Source organism: Marmota flaviventris, chromosome 17 (assembly GCF_047511675.1).
Source record: "Marmota flaviventris isolate mMarFla1 chromosome 17, mMarFla1.hap1, whole genome shotgun sequence".
In the NCBI taxonomy this organism is placed as follows: domain Eukaryota; kingdom Metazoa; phylum Chordata; class Mammalia; order Rodentia; family Sciuridae; genus Marmota; species Marmota flaviventris.
In genome coordinates, this window is record NC_092514.1 from 73,505,721 (window position 1) to 73,519,656 (window position 13,936).

At 41.1% G+C, this 13,936-nt stretch overlaps 1 protein-coding gene across 11 annotated transcripts in view; it reads left to right on the plus strand.

Moving 5' to 3' along the window:
• Mfsd11 (major facilitator superfamily domain containing 11) overlaps window positions 1-13,936 on the plus strand; it is a 46,598-nt gene that overhangs the window by 4,944 nt on the left and 27,718 nt on the right. For all 11 annotated transcript variants that reach the window (XR_011704990.1, XR_011704992.1, XR_011704991.1 and 8 more), the window contains exons 6-9: window positions 959-1,017; window positions 1,707-1,851; window positions 5,462-5,502; window positions 12,979-13,044. Coding sequence is in view for 1 of the 11 variants with exons in the window: in XM_027955773.2 (XP_027811574.1) it covers window positions 959-1,017; window positions 1,707-1,851; window positions 5,462-5,502; window positions 12,979-13,044 (311 nt within the window). In the remaining 10 variants the exon portion in view is untranslated. The remainder of the gene's footprint in view (window positions 1-958; window positions 1,018-1,706; window positions 1,852-5,461; window positions 5,503-12,978; window positions 13,045-13,936) is intronic.

The following is a 13,936-nucleotide window of genomic DNA, read 5'->3' on the forward strand; positions in this document are numbered from 1 at the left end:
TCTTTGCTTATTTTGCTTAATCTCACATAATCTATGAGAAGGTGTTAGCTCCATTTTACAGATGAGAAAATAGACTAATAGTAATTCATCCAAGTTAAACTGTTGTTATCTGAACTTCAGCAGCCATATCCTTCCCACTGAGCTACACTGCCTGATAAATGTAAACAAATACACTAAAATTCAGAAGTGAGACTAATTATTCCAATATTTTTATGTGTTTTCTAAGGGGAAAAAAAAAAGCAAAAACAGTCATTTTGCTATGACCATTGGATCTCAGGAATCTGCCTTGAGGATTTAACTTCATGGGTCTTGCCTAGAATTATGGCCCCAACAAGGCTTAGCAAATGAAAATGTTTAATTTTAAGGAGCAATAGATTAAAGAAACAGGCATGTGGCACACACCTGTAATCCCAGTAATTTGGGAGGCTGAGGCAGGAGGATTGCAAATTCAAACACCAGAATCAGCAACTTGGTGAGACCCTGCCTCAAAATTCACTGGTACTAAAAAAAATAAAAAGAAAGAGGCGTGTGAAAGATTCCTTCCTTAGGAAGGTGTTCTCAATAAGGAATCTGAATCTGATTAGGTGCAGATAACTAGATCATAGATTTGTTTTTGTAAATTCTTGAGGATTTTAAAAGTAGCATAAACTTGTTTCCAAGAAGTCATTTCCAGAGTGTTTGTAAGTCACATGTTTCAAAGTGAGTCAAGCCCTGTGGAGGGCAGCTCTGAATCAGGTCCATACTTTCGCATGGACAGAGTCTGAATTCCATCTGGGTTAGTCCAGTATTTCAGAAAGAGTCAAGGTGGAGTTGAAACTGTTAAATGACCTAGGGCAGGTAGATGAATTTAGAAATTATGACTGTCTCTCTCAGTGAATAATGGGAATAGTTGTTTTTAAAAACTGTAAGTATTCCAGTAATTCCCCAGCATCCTCTCCCCTCCCTTTTCTTCCCCCAGCTTGTTCTTTGGAAATCTCTACATATATTTTGCCTGGCAAGGGAAAACTCAAATATCAGGTTTGTTTTATTTACATTATTCCATTCAGATATAGTCAAAAAGAATTCCTATTAAGTAGTTCCTCAGAAAAATAACCCATTGCTGCTTTATTGAGATGTATTATAATGCACTTTGGTACCTCAGGTCCTCAGATGTTTGTTTTAATAAGCTTCTCCCTTGGATTCTATCATTAATGAGGATTATAGTTTATGACTATGCTCCAAGCAGGTAATACCGCGGACAGGTGTAAGATCAGTCTTCAGGGGACTTGAGAGCTCAGTTGTTTCTTCTGTTTCTTTTTTATATATATATATACTTTTTAAAAAAATATTTTTTAATTGTAGATTGTCACAATATATCTATTTATTTATTTTTATGTGGTCCTGTGGATCAAACCCAGTGCCTCACACATGCGAGGCAGGTGCTCTACCACTGAGCTATAGCCCCAGCCCCTCTTCTGTACATTTCTTTGGTTAAAAGAACCCAAGTAAATTCTTGTACTGTTTTCTTTGGGATTGTCAGTATTTCTCTAACTGTAAGACATAGGTGAAAGTGGCCTATTTATCACCTTATCTTAACTTTTTACTCATGCATTAAAGTCAGAATTTAATGAGGAAACTTTTTACTGGTTAAAAACAACCCTAGATATAACAGTAAATTCTGGAATTGTCTGGTTGATGCTATCTGCTTTCTCCTTTTTTCTCCCTAGAGAGTGACCGAAGAACTGTGTTTATTGCTCTGACAGTGATTAGTCTTGTGGGGACAGTTCTATTCTTTCTCATTCGGAAACCAGATTCTGAAAATGTCCTTGGAGAAGATGAGTCTTCTGATGACCAAGACATGGAAATGAATGAGTAAGATGTTGGAGATATTTATTTTCATGTTAAAGTAAATCTGTCTAATCTAGAGACTACCACCCACCCTGCTTTGTCACGACCTATATCTGATGCTCCTGAAGGTTACCACAGGCCAACAGGAGAGGAGCCTTTTCAAGGAAAGAAAGGAAGGAGATAAGGGTGGGTGGTGAGGGAGGGAGAAGGCAAAGGTCATCTGAGGAAGGGAGGCAATGCAAGGTTTTACAGGGGATTCATATCTGCCCCCAGCTTTGCCACTGACGCTTGTGACCCTGCACAGTAGCAGTAACCTCTCCTTCCTCATCTCTAGCCCCAGTTTCCTTGCTGAATTTTGCGGGCCTCCTGTGTGTTTTTGTGTGCCAGGATGAGAGCTTAGAAAGTGAAATATCAAACAGTCTTTGTCCTTGGTTTCTGTCTGTGTAGTACAGCTCTGGGTCTTTCTGATTCCTGAGGGGTGGGTGAGAGGAGAGCCAACAACACTTGCTTGTCACCACCGGCCCTTGGCTTATGGTACCTGATTCTCGTACTGACCTGTGTAGGTGCTTTCCCAAAAGTAGTCCAAATGGGAAACAAGCATGTGGCCATGTTTTTGTAAGTTACCTGAGCACATTTTATTGGTGATGCAACTTAAAACATCACAGGCAAATTTGTCTGAAGTAATGTCTCAGTTTAAGAAGGAGAAATGAGAAATTAATCTTTGCCACCCTCATTTTGCTTTGTTTGTGATTGATAAATTGGGAAAGTTGTCTTTCAGCTTTTTATCTATTGTTAAAACATTGGCATTGAGCATTCTGTGTGTTGCCTTTTTAATCCAAAATGGCCTAAAATTTTCCAATTGTAAGATAGTTAATGTTCAAAGTTTGTAGTGAGTTTATTTAAAGCAAAGGAGAGGTGGTACTTTGGTTTGGATGTGTGTATGTGTGTGTTGTGTGCATGTGCCTGCGCACAGCCTCATACCACGCAACAGTGTTTCGTTCATTGGTGGGCCACGTGTACAGTGGTGGTCCCATAGGATGACATCGCTTAGTGACATGGTTAGCTGGCCTGATTCCTGTGAGTACACTCTGTGGTGTTTGCACTTTTAAAATTGCCTAGTGATGTGTTTCTCAGCACACTGTTCTCTCGTTAAGTGGCACATAACTTTTTAAGCACAAACCATAGGTATTAGAGAAGGGGATTGTGTACCTGTGATAAGGTTCAGCTCTTAGGACTACTGCTCAGCCTGTTTAGCTTTCTCTCTTTTTAAATTGTCTTCCAAATTGGAGCCTCCATGTTTTTGTCCCAGTAGCACTGTCCATGTGCTGGCTTCCTTGGAAACCTGAGGGAGACAGCAGTGGACAAGACTCAAGTTCTCTTATGGGACTTAAGTTTAAAAGGGGTGGTGGGGAGTGCACACACAAGAAAATGTCACCGTGAGTGGTTAGGAAGAAAATGGGTGGGGAGCTGGAGGGCTGGGGGTGCTCCCTGAGACCTCCCCTGGTGAGGAGTGAGGCTCAGTGGGCGGCCATTGCCAGAACCAGGCTGAGGAAGAGGGGCAGATAGGTGCCACATGCTGGAAGGAGGGTGAGAACAGCGTTCACGTTCGATCATGTAATGCTAGGTGAGGAGTCTGCCTGTCACTGGTGGGGTTCGAAGCCATTGAAGGTGTAAGTCGGAACTGACATTGAAGAATCCCACGTGCAGGCCTTTCAGCAGTGATGTGAAGATGTCCAAGAGCTGCTAGTCTGTCCTTTATCTCAAATGCTTGGTCTGCATCTCTGAGGACCTGCTAGCGGGGTGACCTCTGGGAGTTTCTTTGCTGGTGCCTGCCGCTGTCCTCCGTCCCTCCTTCTCCCCTTCCCCCTGTACTTGAGTGCCTCTGCTATTCCAGGATTGTTCAGAGGATTGAGAATTGAACACAACCAAATTTGTGCATTCTTGAGCTTACTTTCTGGTGGGGTGGGAGACACAGAAATAAGCTTTATCCTAAAAGCTTTAATGCGATAGAACACAGGCCACATAACCCACCATTTAGAGTATACAATTCACTTCTTAGTACATTCATACCATTGTGCATTCTTCAGCATAGCCGGTTTTATAGTACTACTTTTTTTGTATCAGGGATTTAAGCCAAGGGCACTTAACAATTGAGTTACATCCCTGGCCCCTTTTTATTTTTTGAGACAGGGTCCTTCCAAGTTGCTGAGTCTGGCTTTGAACTTGTGATCTTTCTGCTTCAGCCTCCTGAGCTGCTGGTGGTGTGTACCACCTGCCCAGCTAGAACATTTTTTTTTATTATATTTTTAGTTGTAGGTGAACACAGTAACTTTATTTTTTAAAAGTATTTTTCAGTTTTTTGTAAGTGGACACAGTATTTTTATTTTATATTTATGTGGTGCTGAGGATCGAATCCAGCACCTCAAGCATGCTAGGCGAGCACTCTGCCACTGAGCCCCAGCCCCAGGCCCCAGCTAGAACATTTTTATGACCCTAAAAAGGAGCCCCATACCTTAACCATCTAGTATCTTAAATAGAAATATGAAGTGGAGAAGGGGTATAGCATTATGGGTTGGCATCAAGAGTTGCGGAAGGGCAGGGGATGTAGCTCAGTGGTAAAGCACCTCTGGGTTCAATTCCCAATAGCAAATAAAATTTTTTTAAAAATGTAAAATGAGTTTCTTTACTATCTCATTGAATCCTAAGTGATTTGCAGCTGAATTGATTGTATTTTAATGGTCTGCAGAATATAAGTCAGTTCTTACTTATTTTGAGGGCTAAAGTACAAGATTTTGGTCTGAGGGCACTGCCAGGTAACAGAAACTACATAGAATTTGCTTCCAGGAAAGTTGTGAATTTGATGGTGAGAAAAAAGTACTCCTCTTGGTTAAAACATGCTATATTTAAAGATCTAGGAGAAGTAGACTTGGCTGGTAGGGTAATCTTTGTGAAAACGCTGTCATCTTAATCTTATTCTCAGTTTATTTTGATGACATCATCTTATTTAACTCCCACAGGTAAGTGGCAGAGTCCTTATTTTGCAAATGAGGAAATAAAGCTTAGAGAAATGAAGTCACTTGTCTAATGTCACAGGACTAATAGGGGCAAACTAGTACTCTTACTCCAAAACCCATGTTTTCATCCAAATTATTGTTCTGTATCCCAGCCATGTCACACCTAGGACATTAGTGGTCTTGAGGACCTAGTTTTTTATAGGAGGGATAGTGGGAAATTGACTATTTAAAGATCATTTTTATTTTTTTTTTAACTAGCAAGATGGGGTATATTTCTCTTCTGCCCAAAGTGACATTTCTAAAAGGGAGGTACATGAACGTATGTAATGAATTTATTATGATAATAAAGAGCTGTCTTCCGTTGTTCAAAACCCAGAGGTGCTGGATGGCACATTGAACACAGTGTCTGCATCTAGGACCTGGGGCTTGAAGGAGTCCCTGGAGCCAGGAGTGTTGGGGAATACTGGACGTATCTGCCAGGCCATGGAGAAGACAGAACATTCACAAACTGAGATGAAAATGAGATTTCCACTTAGCACCTTTGTTTTAGTATCTGGGTAATGTTTTTATTGTTTTCCTAATTTTCAAGGGAAAAACTTACTTTTCTTTTATTTTCTCAGGTCTGCCCAGAACAATATGACAAAGGCAGTAGATGCATTTAGTAAGTATTTTCTGTGTCTGAAATTCAAGAACTGTTCAGGAGCACCTTCAGCGTTTGCCTTTCCCCTTTCCCTGGTAACTTTGGATTGACGATCCCTCAGTATTTTCATTTTTCCAGGTATGCAGCTTCAGCGTACATTAGTCTTCTCATAAAGGTCTAACATGGCAGGTGTGTGAATGATTATATGACTGCCCACCTGAGCCAGGTGTGTGTGGAGGCTGCAGAGCACTCGGGTTCACCAGCTGCGGGGAGTTCTCTAGGAGTTCCCAGGGAGGTGAGATGGACTGTTTGCCACTCCTCGGAGCAGAACAGTGGCTCCCGCAACCTGGGAGTTGTAAGGACAGTCACTCTCATCCCCTGAGAGTTCTTCCTGGCTACGGGCTGCTGAACTCCGTGTGCTTTCCCTTCTGTAATTTCAAATGTTCTATAACATGTAGCTCGTTTTCTGTATTTTAGAGAAAATAAAACTGAGACTTAGAGAAATTTAATAATTTGCTCAAGACTAACCAGCTAGTTAGTGGTTACTGCTCTAGGATTTGGATCCATACTGCCAGGCAGAGCCAGTGATTCTCATAATGGATGCCTACGGTTTCTTCAGAAGCAAGTAAGCATCCAACTCCAATTCTGTCCCTGGCTCTTCTCATCTTCTCTGTTTCCCCAGCAGGAGAATCTCAGAGTGCCAGTTCTTCTCCATAGGGAGCAGCCCACTAGAGGCCATGGGGTCTTGTGACATAGACCCTGTAGCCCTTAAGTGTTTACAATTGTTTTCATTGGTTGTCTTGAATATGGCAAATTCTTGATCTGATCATCTGTGGCTGGCTCAGATGACTTAAAGCATGCTGTTGACCAAGAGTAGCCTATATTTGGAAAGGGCCTTGTGGACAGGGGAGGTGGCTTGCGTATGGAGTGTATCATTAGAATGGTTTTATCAGGCTTGTTTTATGCACCTTCAGGAGTGCATTCATAATTATAAATTAGGCTACATATGTAATTAAGTGAGACATAGCCTGGTTGTCCTATAGGATGGGAGGTCACCACCATCTGAAGTCTGCCTTTCACTCTTGAATGTCTAGAGACTTGTCTGTCAGAAGAACATTTTTTGTGTGTATGGTGCTGGGGATTGAACCCAGGGCCTTGTGCCTGAGAAGCAAGCACTCTACCAACTGAGCTATATCCCCAGCCCCAAGAACCGTTATTGATCAGAGGAATCAGGGGGAAAGGACTCAGGTTAGGCAAACTCACAGAAAGTGCCATTTACCAGTCGATGAAGACTGTTGATGTTTTTAGTAGGCCCTTTCGGGGCATCCCTTCTTGTTTCCAGGACCCTAGAAAGCCATGCTGGCTTACATGGTGAGCAGGTGAGCATGTAGATAAGAAAGGGTGGTGATGACTACTGGATGCAGCCTCCCTGCTCCTAAACACAGAAGCCCTCTGTTGGCTCTTGATGGTTGGCCAGATTCAGGATGTCCTTCCTTGAAAGTCGGCAGGCTTTGTCTCAGCTCTTTCTCCAAAATGAGGAACTAACATCTGGGGCCATGTGTGTTACATCATGGAGCTATTGTTTATGTGGTAGTGCCCGGTTGTGAGAGAATGGATGTTGAAATATGGAGAAAGAGGGCAGCATCCAAAGGTGAGCACCCAGGATTGTTGGGAAGCACATTGAGAGGATGGTTCCTGGGTCCTTGGGGCAGTGTGAATCATGAGGTGCCACAGGATAAAGAAGGTTTAAGTGATCTTCTACAGTCATTCATGACACTCCTCCACTTGGTGCTCTGAAGGAGGCTGTGCAAAGAAGGTTCCTACTTATCATCCAAAAGCACTCAACTCCTGAACTGAATGTAAGTGTAATGCGTTTCTAGAACATTTGGTGCAACTGTATTTTTTGCTCTTGACTAAATCATGCTAAAGTTCTTCTGTTAGAATAAATATCTGAAAACAGCTGAGAGAGTCAGAAGTGAGAGACTTACCCTGATTAACTCTAAAACTATTATGAATTAATTTGAAAACAGGGAACTAGAAGGCTAGTGGAACAGTCTAGACTCAATTCCACCCCCAAGTAGTGATACAGATTCAGTAAAAGTAGGTCTCAGGCAAGTTCAGGCAGTTGACTATAGGAAAATACAGGAATCTATGCTCACCTTATACCATTTGAAGACTGAATTTAAAAAGCAAACCATGAAAGTAATTGAAGAAAATAATTGGGTAGAGAATAGTCTTGTAAGCAGATAAACCAAACAATAAAGGGGGAAAAATATATATATATATATATATATGTATGTATATGTATATATATATATATTGTCGGTGGATCTTTTATGTATTTAAATGTGGTGCTGAGTTTCAATCCCAGGGCTTCACACATGCTAGGCAAGTACTCTACCACTGAGACCCAGCCCCAGCCCAAAAGACTTGCTTTTTTGTTAATAAAATGCTAAACTGCAGTCCATCAACATAACCTAAGAGGCAAGGAAGTGCTTGCAGGATGTGGTGCAGAGCTGTTAGGAACTGTTGAGAAAGGCCCAAGTGCTCCATTAGAGCTGGTCATAGCTTGACCACAAGAAGGGCAAATTGAAACTTTTTATTGAGTTTCAAAGAGATCATTCTTGCTGGGCATGGTGGTGCACGCCTGTAATCCCAGTTGCTCAGGAGGCAGGAAGTTCAAAGCCAGCCTCAGCAACAGCAAGGCACTAAGCAACTTAGCGAGACTCTCTCTCTAAATAAAATATAAAATAAGGGCTGGGGATGTGGCTCAGTGGTCTAGTGCCCCACTGAGTTCAATCCATGGTAAGGACACCCCATCCCACCCCCACACACACAAAATAAGGAGATTATTCTCAGTGTTGTGGGAGATGGGCACTTGCATGCATAAGTCCACACTGCTAATGAGGATGGGTGCTTATATCACTTTAGGAAAAGTGATTTGTCAATAAGTATCAAAGCCTTAAAAACATTTATACCTTTGCCCATTGGAATAACTCATTCCACTAAGCAGTTATCTTTAGGAGATATTAAAAATAAATGATCTCTACAAATGATCAAAAATATTTATTCTATTATGTGAAAAAAAATTAGAAATAGTGTAAATAGTAAGTTTTACTCTTGTTTAAAAAGAGCATAGAAAATCTGGAAAAGAGTCAGTAGGTGTCACTTTTTTAAATAGAGTAGCTTGCCAGGTTTGGTGGTGAATGCCAGTGGCTGAGGAGGCTGAGGTAGGAGGAGCACAAATCCCAGGACTGCCTCTGCAATTTAGCGATACCCTGTCTGAAAAATAAAAAACGCTGGGATATGGCTCAGTGGTAGAGCACCCCTGGGTCCAGTCCCCAGTATGAGATTGGGAGGTCTAGTAACTTATGTTGAGATACAATTCATACGTTGTACGATTTGCTCATGTAAGAAATTCATTAAATCCAAACCCCGGAGACTGGAGGGGCTAAAACAGGAGGATCACAAGTTCAAGGTCAGCCTCAGCAAATTAGTGAGACCCCCAAGCAACTTAGTGAGACCCTATCTCAAAATAAAAAATAAAAAGAGCAAGGGATGAAGCTCAGTGGCAAAGCATCCCTGGGTTCAATCCCTAGCAAACCTCACTACCACCACCAAAAAAAGATTAAATCCTGTGCAAATTCAGTACAACTTATGATATTTATAAAGTGTGCAACCATGATCAATTATAGAACATTTTCATCACTTCAGAAGAATCTCTAATATAATGAGAAACATAGTCTAAGTTGCTGAAATGTTTTTCTTCCTAAAGTTTTATGTCATTTGCATTCTTGTAATGTGTCTTGATGTTCAGCTTCCTTTTCATTAAAACTGGGTTAATAAGTTTCATATTAATGAATGTGGTAAAGAAGAAAAAAGAAGAATCCCTATCCCCATTAGCAGTCATTTCTCCTTCCCACCCATCTCCCCATCCATAGCCCTGGGCAGACATTGATTACCTTCAATCTGTAGGTTGCTGTTCTGGACATTTCATGTACTTGAAATGCTACACTGTGTGTCTTTTGTGACTTCTTTCTTCTACTTCACTGTCCATTCTAAAACGTGACTCTCTGTTCATCAGGTATCATGAATAATGCTGCTATGAATGTTTGTGTAGCTTTAGTGTGGATGGATGTTTTCCAATTTCTTGTAGTAGTGAAGTCCTGCTCATGTGGTCTCCTGAAGCTCACCTGTGTAGGAATTGCCAGATTGTCCCTTCTTACATTCCCACCAGCAGTGAATGAGAGAGCCAGGTTTTCCACATTCTTGCAACTATTTCCTGTTTTTTAACTAAGCTCTCCTAGTAGTGTGGAGTGATAGCTCATTATGGTTTTGATTTGCACCATCATCTGGCTAATGATGTTGAGCATATTTTCACATGCTTTTTAGGGCATTTGTATGTATCTTTCTTGGGAGAAATGTCTACTCAGTTCTTTTACCATTTTTAAATTGGATTGTCTATTACTGAGTTGTGAGAACGCTTTATATGTTCTACTTAAAAGTGTCTCGTATGTATGATTTGCAAGTAATTTTTACCATGGTGTGGATTTTCATTTTCTTGATAGTATGTTTTAAAGCACAAAAGTTTTAGATTTTTTCTTCTAGTTTTATTGGGGTATATTTGATAAATTAAAAATTAACGTATATGTGTGGCATACAATATGTTTTCTTATAAGTATATGTTGTGAAATTGATAACCACAATCAAGGTAATTAACATGTCTATCACCTTGTGTAATTATCACATTATTTTGTATGTGTTTGATGAGAATTTTTGGCATCTACTCTCTTAGCAAATTTCAAGTATACAATACTGTTAACGGAAGTCACCAAGTTGTACCTTAGCTTACCAGAAGCTTACTCACCCTGCTTAATTGGAACTCAATACTAATTATTTAGTTAGTTAGTTAGTTAGTTTTGTACCGGGGATTTAACCCATGAGAGCTAAACCACTGAGCCATATCCCCAACCCTTTTTAGTTTTTATTTGGGGACAAGATCTTGCCAAGTTGCTCAGACTTGCTAAGTTGCTGAGGCTGGCTTTGAACTCAGGATCCTTCTGGCTCAGCCTCCCAAACTGATGGGGTCACAGGCATGGCCAACACGCCTGACCTCATACTCTTTAATTAGCAGCTTTTCGTTTTCTCCTACCCGATCAGCCATGGACAAAAAAAGACTCCACATATAAGTGGGGCCACGCGATGTTTGTCTTTCTGCGTCTGAATCGTTTCCCTTAGTATGGTATCTTACGGTTCGACTGTGTTGTCCCATGTGTCAGGGTGTCCTTTTTTAAGGCTGCCTGGTAATCTAGTGTCTGTGTTTTCTACTTGGTTCTTTCGGCGTGTTGGCTGTTGTGAGTGACACTGCAGTGAACGTGGATACAGATGTTTCTTCAAGATGCTGATTTCATCTCCTTTGGGTATATACCAGGAAGTGAGATGGCTGGGTCATGTGTTGGTTCTCTTTTTAACTTTTTTTTTTTTTAATATGTATTTTTTAGTTTTAGGTGGACACAATGTCCTTATTTTTATGTGGTGCTGAGAATCGAACCCAGTGCCTCACACACCCAGGCAAGCGCGCTACCACTTGAGCCACATCCCCAGCCCCTCTTTTTAATTTTTTGAGGAACCTCCACGCTGTTTTCCATAATGGCTATGCTAATTTACCCTCCCAGCGTACAGGGTGCCCTTTTCTCCACATCCTTTCCAGCATTTGTTATATTTTAATAATAGCCATGGTTAGCAGGTGTGAGGTGATATTATGGTTTTGATTTTAAAAAAAATTTACTAGGGGCTGGGGTTGTGGCTCAGTGGTAGAGCACTCGCCTAGCATGTGTGAGGCACTGGGTTCGATCCTTAGTACCACATAAAATAAATGAATAAAATGAAGGTATTGTGGGACCATCTACAACTCAAAAATATTTTTTAAAAAATAGCTTCAAAGTTTTTTTTCTTTTATTATATGTGTTTTTGGTGTCCTAAGAAGTTTTTGCCTGATTTTGGTCATGAAAGTTTACTCCTAAGTTTTCTTCTAAGAGTTTTATCGTTTTTTACATTTAGGTCTAGCCTCCATTTTGAGTTCTTTGTGAGTGGTGCAGTGTCATTCCTTTGCGTGTGAATATCCAGTTATTCTCCCCCACCTCCCTCCTCTGAATTACGCTGCTGCCTCTGTTGAAAATGAGTGTGGATGTAAGGACTTATCTGGATACGTGCCTGTGTGCCAGTGCCGTGCTGTGTTCCTTGCTGTGCATTTGGGAGTGGGGGTCTTCTAGTTTGGTTCTTTTTCGAGATTGTTTTGGCTTTTGTGTTTCCCTTGAATTTCCATATAAATTTTAGGATCAGTTCATCAATTTCTGCAAATAGATTATTTGTTTGTGTGGTTTTGGGAGTAGGCTTAGGTTCGTAACAAAATCGAACAGAAAGTATAGTTTTTAACCCCCATCCCCACACATGCATAGCTTCCCCCATTATTGGCTCCCACTAGAGTGGTACATTTGTTATAATCAATGAACCTACACTGACATATTATCACTCAAAGACCATGGTTACAGTAGGGCTAATTTTGGTGTACATTCTGTGGGTTTGGACAAATGTGTAATGATGTGTGACCCATTATCATAGTATCACACTACATAATATGTTAGAATTTCTGCTTGTTAACTAAATCTTCTGATTATTTTAAGTGAATATGCTTTGCTAGTGTTTTTCTTTCTTTCTTTTTTATTGTTGTTTTAATGCTGGGCATGGTGGCACAGGCCTGGCATCCTAGCTACTCAGGAAGCTGAGGCAGGAGATTGTGAGTTCCAGGTTAGCCTTGGCAACTTAAATGGGACCATGTCTCAAAATAAAATTTAAAAAACGGCCTGGGGATATAGCTTAGTGGTAGACTTACTTGCTTAAAATGCATGAAGCCCTGGGTTTGATCCTCAGTAACACCGTCCTCCTCCCAAAAAAATGTTGTTTTAAACCTTATTTTGATTATGTATTTTCTCCTGGAAATACTTGAAAATGATTGATTAAAATTTCTTATCACACCGATCCTGACCATATTCCAGTACTCCTGCAGTATCCTTTCAGTGTGTCTTTAGCACTTCTTCACATATGCTCAGGACATAAGGTATTTCTGATTGCTTTTATTCTCACCCTGACACACAAGGATTCAGGACAGTGTGGTTATTATAAGTTGGGTGGACATTGCACAGCTCTTGGTTATTGATGGAAAGCTATTAAGTACTGGGAGGGGAGGGGGGATAGTAGAGGATAGGAAAGGTAGCAGAATACAACAGTTACTAATAGGGCATTATGTAAAAATGTGGATGTGTAACCGATGTGATTCTGCAATCTGTATTTGGGGTAAAATTGGGAGTTCATAACCAACTTGAATCTAATGTATGAAATATGATATGTCAAGAGCTTTGTAATGTTTTGAACAACCAATAAAAAAAATTAATTAAAAAAAAAAAGCTATTAAGTACTCCTGAATGTTCTTCTTTTCAGAGAAGTCTCTCAAGTTGTGTGTCACCAAGGAGATGCTCCTTCTCAGTGTCACTACTGCTTATACAGGTAATGGAACTGCCGCTTCACTTTGCTTTGTTTGCGTAATGACTATAAGGACTGAAAACAGAAGCCATGCAGTTTTTTCTCAGACTTCTGTGCTTTGGCTGTGCTTAGCAGGGTGGCTTTTCTGATGACATTGATGGCTTGGGGTCCCTTGTGGCTGCTTTCAGAGGATGGCTGGGGATAGGCCTTCCAAGACCAGTTTGATTTGCATGTGTAGTGCTTTGCCATGGTCAGTGAGAGATGGTGTTGGGCAGTCTCTCTGTCTCCCTGTTGTCTCAGGGCCTGTCCATCTGCATGACCCCCTCCATAGGACCTTGTAGTGTGGCAGGAGAGCCAGACTTGCTAGTGGCCAAAGGCCCCAAAAACACATCAGGGAAGACTAGCAAACCTTCCCGTAGGTCTCCAGCATGTACTTCCAGTACATTCTCTTGGTGACAACAAATCACAAGGCCAGCCCAAATTCAGTGAGAAGGCTTCCGCACGAGGGCAGGAAAGCCAGGACTCAGAGCTCATCAGAACCAGCCACTCTAAGGCAGGGACCGCATGACAGAAAACAGCCAGGAGAAAACCTCTAGCTTATGTGCACTAAGATCCCTTGTAATGAAATAGAAGCAGGTGGTGATGTGGTGTGTCCCATGTGGAGCACTCTTATGTCATCAGGACAATGAGGAAATCTGTTTTCTTTTAGAAAGTGTTGGAGTGCCAGTTAATACTTCATTCCCCACTGGGGATGAAATCCAGGGTCTCACATGTGCTAAGCAAGCACTTTATCCCTGAGCTACTTCCCCAACCCTTCTTCACATTTTATTTTATTTGAGTCAGGGTCTCATTAAGTTGCCCAGGCTGGCCTCTTAACTTCATTTTTTGGTACCAGGGATTGAACCCAGAGGCGCTT